This window comes from Octopus bimaculoides, chromosome 25, assembly GCF_001194135.2.
Source record: "Octopus bimaculoides isolate UCB-OBI-ISO-001 chromosome 25, ASM119413v2, whole genome shotgun sequence".
Classification (NCBI taxonomy): domain Eukaryota; kingdom Metazoa; phylum Mollusca; class Cephalopoda; order Octopoda; family Octopodidae; genus Octopus; species Octopus bimaculoides.
Genome location: NC_069005.1, coordinates 5,580,810 through 5,587,334, shown reverse-complemented (window position 1 = coordinate 5,587,334; position 6,525 = coordinate 5,580,810). Strand labels below are relative to the sequence as shown.

The following is a 6,525-nucleotide window of genomic DNA, read 5'->3' as shown; positions in this document are numbered from 1 at the left end:
GAATCAACCCTTTAGCATTCAGATTACTCTGCCAAATGTAACGCAATCAATGTCACTGATGTGAGTATCGTGTAACTGGCACCGGTGCCAGTGGCATGTAAAAATCCCCTTTTGAGCGTTGGGCCTCATGGAGACAATGACAAATGACTGAGACCTTTGGCAAGATGCTGTGCTTGAGAAGAAGATCCATCAAGCCATCACCAATCGGCCATGGCAGATATTGGTGTCATGTCACTGGCACCCGTGCTGATGGCCGCAAATGCACTCATTACACTCTCGGAGTGGTTGGCGTTAGGAATGGCATCCAGCCATGAAAACCATGCCAAATCAGACTGGAGTCTGGTACAGCTCCCTAGATTGCCAGCTCTGGTCAAATTGTTCAACCCATGCCAGCATGGACAATGGATGCTAAATGATGATGATCGTTTTGAGTGAAACGTGCATTATCTCGATTTTGATATGACTATTTTTAGAATGACACTGTTGAGTTGGTGTGAGAGGCCAGATCTGGCTGGTTTGAACATGAAACAGCGAGAAAACTTTGGCTAGATATGGCTAGTTTAAACGTTAAAATATGTAAGTACACTCTGTGTTGAATTAAAACTTTTATTTAATCAGATCAAATGTTTGGAAATTAAGATTATCAATGATAAATAAGTATTTAACTATCTCTTTCTCTCTTGGGACCTCTTGTATCTTTTCATGATATCATATCTCAGGCTCAACTAAGACCCAGGCTAGTTATCTGCATCATATGACCTTTGGGTTTAGATATAAACAATTTCTAAACATTCTTATCAAGAAGCACAGATGTACACAGATTATGTCATATGCTGCGTGGTGATGTTTATGGTTAAATTCAGTGGCCCACAATTTGTCTATAGTAAGTAACATGGTCGTTATATTCCAATCTCAGATCCTAGCCTTCATTTTTCTTTTTTTTTTTTACAAATCAACAGCATGTAATACACACACACAAGGAAACTGTAAGAAGCTGTTCTACATATACACGTGTGTGTGTGTGTGTTGTGTACATACTCTTTTACTCTTTTACTTGTTACAGTCATTTGACTGCGGCCATGCTGGAGCACCGCCTTTAGTCAAGCAAATCGACGGCAGGGCTTATTCTTTGGATGCCTAGTACTTATTCTATAGGTCTCTTTTGCCGAACCGCTAAGTTACGGGGACCTAAAGACACCAGCATCGGTTGTCAAGCGATGTTGGGGGGGACAAACACAGACACACAAACATATACACACACACACACACACATACATATATATATATATATATATATATATATACGACGGGCTTCTTTCAGTTTCAGTCTATCAAATCCACTCACAAGGCTTTGGTCGGCTCGAGGCTATAGTAGAAGACACTTGCCCAAGATGCCACGCAGTGGGAATGAACCCAGAACCATGTGGTTGGTAAGCAAGCTACTTACCACACAGTCTAAAAAATTTATTGCTGTAGTTGGTATTGCTCAACACATTTTTTGTTGTGGTGGTGGTGGTGGTGGTGGGGAGAAGAGGCAGGAGAGAGGGAAAGAGAGAAAGAGAGGGAGAAGCTTATGTGATGTTGTTTACCTGAGCAAATTTTTTCAGGATTTGTAAATCTTTATCACTGGTCCTTGTACAGATCGCACACGTTACTGTATATTCAAACTGAAACAAAATGGAAACAATATTACTAACATAATAATAATAACCATAATAATCCTTTCTATTATAGGCACAAGGCCTGAAATTTTGGGGGGGGCAGGGCCTAGTCAATTATACTGACCCCAGTGTTTCACTGGTACTTAATTTATCGACCCTGAAAAGATGAAAGGCAAAGTCGACCTTGGCAGAATTTGAACTCAGAAAGTAAGGACAGATGAAATGCCACTAAGCATTTTGCCCGGCATGCTGACGATTCTGCCAGCTCACCACCTTAATAATAATAATAATCTTTTCTACTCTCGGGACAAAGCCTGAAATTTTGGGGGAGGGGCCCAGTCGATTAGATCGACCCCAGTATGCAACTGGTACTCAGAGAGCTAAAACCTCTCTGCCAAGGCAACACCAATGTCCTTTCAATGATTAGCCAGAGATGATTTTTAAAAGGAGAATATCTGAAACAAACTTGCTCTCACAAAGGAGAATACAAAAAAATGAACCTGACTGCTCTCAAAAATTAAGTAAAAAAACCAGGAAAAATAATCCAGAATCCTTGTCTGGTACTGGATCGATCCCAAAATCTAATCAGTTTGTGCCAGTCACGAGGCCAAACATCCCTGAAAGTTTCATCTGAATCCATCCAGAGGTTCTTGAGATATCTTGTCCATGGACAAACAAACAAATGTGACTGAAAACAATACCTCTGCCTTCGCTAAAGCTGAAGTAATTAATAAGAATTACATTTGACAGAGTAACCTCAATGCTAAAGCATTAACTCTGTCATATCCAGCATAAATATCCTTCCTGGTTTATGTTCAAACTGACCAGATCTGGTTCCTTGTATTCAACAAGGTCATTCTAAAAGTAAACAATCATGTCGTTGAAATCTTAAAGCTATGAGATAATGTAGGATTAATTCAAGGCAATGTGAATAAATAAGGATTACATTTGACAGAATAATCTGAATGCTAAAGGGTTAATAAGTGCTGAGATAACTATTCAATGAGCACATGTGGTCGAGTTCAGTCACATTAAATGTGGATTAGTTAACATTTGCAAGGGAGGAAAAAAAAAATCTATTTTGTGGTGGTTTTTAATGTAGAAACCTAATGAAGAAATGAAGAGAATTGGAAACTGGTGAATAAATCTGATGAAGAATATGGTTTAAGTAGAAGAGTACAGGAAGGTGGTGTACGAACCTGATGAAGAATGAGGTTTAAATAGACAGTCTCCTCCCAGTCAATGCCTCGGTCCACAAGAGCTGGCAGTTTCTTCGAATCCCTCCGGTAAACTTGGATTTCCGTCTACAAATGAAAAAGAAATAAATAAGAGGGGAAAAAAGAGAAAGATAACAGTTGAGGACATTTTGATATTTATCAAGATCAAATTTAAAGACTCATAATAATTTTTATCAGAAGAACATTGTATTGTTGTGTGTTTTAAAAGGCATCTAAAAGGGTAGATATTTAAAATAATTACTGGAATAGTGATGAAATTAAATTTTAGCAGTTCTGCTGAGATGATTTGCTTATAAAGATCAAATGTTATACATTTGCTGTATATTAGCTCACTCTCTCCTCCAAATTGATGTTGTCTGAACAGGTGCACCGTGTACCACACTTCAGGTGTCAAAATGGTTGCAGAGTAATGCGAAATGAAGTGTTTTGCTCAAGAACATAATGCATTGCCTGATCCAGGAACGGAACCAGAATCTCAAGATCACGAGTGCAACATTCTGACCACTTGGCTCACATGCCTTCGCTAGAAGCTTAAAAACGACGGAATGTCTTGCAGTATTCAGTTTGGCTCTCTGTGCTCCGAGTTCAAATTCCACCTGGGGATTCAAATCACCCCAATGCGATGTCATTGCCCTTTACACATGGATACAAAGCATCAAAGTAAACTATGACAGACCGTAGCACCGGTACTTGTCTGCAATAGTTGTCCCTACATAGTTGTGCCATGGTTACAGGGGCTTTGAAGATCAATCACTGCAGAGATTGAACTCTTAACGCTTTCTCCACAGTAATGGAACTCATTAGCAAATAGCCCCAGGTCCAGAAACCTCGGAAACATTGACTTAACGCAAGGAAGGCCAAAGATAACCACCCACCCTGTTATTCTTTATGATTCAAATACCATAATTCATTTAACAACAGCAACATTAGTAAAAAATAAAGGTGTTTCTTACCTGAATTTGAGGAATGCGACCGCGATTAATATGAGATTTTCGGACATAAAAAACCATGTCGTCTCGTTCGTCATCGTTGATGCTGCCTTCTATGAAGTATTCAGTAAACAGTGTGGTCCAGAATTTGTTGGTGCTAACAACTTCAATACTATCTGCTGAAATATAATGGACAAAAATAACTGAAAGTGTCATCTCACATTTATTATTATTATTATTATTATTATTATTATTAAGGCGGCGAGCTGGCGGAATTGTTAACACGCCTGGTGAAATGCCTAGTGGTATTTCGTCCATTTTCACGTTCTAAGTACAAATTCCGCCGAGGTCGACTTTGCCTTTCATCCTTTCGGGGTCAATAAAACTCGTACCAGTTATGCACTGGGGTCGATGTAATTGACTTAATCCCTTCCCCCAAATTTGAGGCCTTGTGCTTCCAGTAAAAAGGATTATTATTATTAATATTATTATTATTAAGGTGGTGAGCTGGCAGAATCATTAGCATGCTAGGTGCCTGTTGCTACATTCTGAGTTCAAATTCCAAGGTCGATTTTGCCTTTTGTCCTTTCGGGGTTGATAAATTAAGTACCAGGGGAAACACTGGGGTCAATGTAATCGACTAGTCACCTCCTCCAAAATTTCAGGGCTTGTGCCTTAATAGAAAGGATTTTTATTATCATCATTATTTTTATTAAGGAGTTGAAGAGCAAAATTGCTCAAATATCGCACTTTAACAGTTCCATTTCAGATGATTGTGACAACGGTGCAAAAAATATCCGTGTTAATTTATTGATGCATTTGGGCAAGTCTATGCTTGTATTATCAGACAATTGCAAAAAAATGTTTAAAAAAAAAAATCCAAAACTCTGCAAAAGTCCAGTACAAATTTTTCATGGTTCAAAACATTGCTTACTTTTTACTCAACCTGATATGCGTGTGTGTGTGTGTGTGTGTGTGTGTGTGTGTGTGTGTGTGTACACTCATATACAGACAAATGTGTGAGTGTAGTTGTTTGTATGCTTGTGTGTGTGTTTATATTCCCTGTTCCAGCCACTCTGCTACACAGACATCTAAGAAAGCCAAGGAGAATGCATCAGCAAATGAGATTAAAGTTGTTGACCTTTAAAGGTGAAACAAAAAGGTCAAGTGGGACAAACGAGAGGAAGACTGATCTCAGATAAAACAAACACAAGAGACTACATGGATCAAGCGATGTTGTTCGGGTGTTGGATTAAATAACCTGCAGTATTTAGTTATAGTCCTTATATACAAAGTTCAAATCCCAACAACGTAGGGTTTTACCATCCATCTTTTTGGGGTTGAGAAAATAAAATAACAGCTAAGTAAGGGAAACAATATGATCCCCAGATTTGAAATCTTGTACTAATGGTAAAATTCATCATATTTTAATATGTCTATGCAAATGGTTCTCAACCATTTTTTTCTCCTATAAACCCATTCGATTCCTATTTCACTCAGGGGTTGAACAGGGACTCTCATAAGCATTCAATGTCTAAAAACTATTATATTTTTAAGATTAAATATTAGGAATTGCTTTAAATAATTCTTTTATTTGTTTCAATCATTTGACTGCGGCCATGCTGGAGCACCACCTTTAGTTGAAGAAATCGAACCCAGGACTTATTCTCTTGTAAGCCTAGTACTTATTCTATCGGTCCCTTTTGTCAAACTGCTAAGTAACAAGGGACATAAACACACCAACATCGGTTGTTAAGCGATGGTGGGTGGGGTGGGGACAAACACAGACACACAAACATATATACATATAAAACATGTCCGGTCACGGTGAAAAAATTGCATGAGAAATGTAAGTGAACTTGCAAAGACAGTAATTAAGTTTGTTTACACTACATATTTACACCGTGTACTTCACTGGCTCGCATAATGGGGAACATGGTAAGTACAAGTAGATTTGATAGGGTTCCAGACAAAGCATAAAGATTTAGCATTTCTACTGGCCATCTCCAGTCCAAATATTCAATATCGGTTTATATCTGAACCAGCCAGATCTGGTCTCTCACACATCTCCAGCATTATCATTCTAAGAATAAACAATTGCATCAACATAATCTCGAAGCTACGAGATAATGCAGGATTAATTCAAAAGAATGCGAAGAAATAAGGATTACATTTGACAGAGTAATCTGAATGTTTAAGGGTTAACAGCCATATCCGACCCAAATATTCTGTTTTATGTTCAAACTGACCAAATCTGGCCTCTCACACCTATCCTACAATGCCATTCTAAGAATAAACAATTACATCATCAAAATCTCAAAGCTATGAGATAATGCATGATTAATTCAAAAGTGAATAAATAGGGATTATATTTGACAGAAATCTGCTATAGTGGTTTAAAAGAATCTGAATGGAAAGGAGTTAACGCTTGCATGCACACGCGCACAGAGACACCATGCACTCGCGCAGATACACACACACTCGCGCACAGACACACGCACTTGTGCACAGAGACACACGCACTCGCGCACAGAGACACATGCACTCGCGCACAGAGACACATGCACTCACACACAGGGAAACACACACTCACACAGAGACACACTCACACAGAGACACACTCACACACAGAGACACACTCACACACAGAGACACACTCACACACAGAGACACACTCACACACACTCACACACAGAG

At 38.8% G+C, this 6,525-nt stretch overlaps 1 protein-coding gene across 1 annotated transcript in view; it reads right to left on the bottom strand.

Annotated features, from left to right (window-relative positions):
- The window catches only part of LOC106880030 (uncharacterized protein KIAA0930 homolog), a 64,395-nt gene that overhangs the window by 43,012 nt on the left and 14,858 nt on the right, over window positions 1–6,525 (bottom strand). The window contains exons 2-4 of the mRNA XM_014929831.2: window positions 3,853–4,007; window positions 2,861–2,965; window positions 1,590–1,667 (exon numbers count right to left, since the gene is read on the bottom strand). Of these exons, the coding sequence (XP_014785317.2) occupies window positions 1,590–1,667; window positions 2,861–2,965; window positions 3,853–4,007 (338 nt within the window). The remainder of the gene's footprint in view (window positions 1–1,589; window positions 1,668–2,860; window positions 2,966–3,852; window positions 4,008–6,525) is intronic.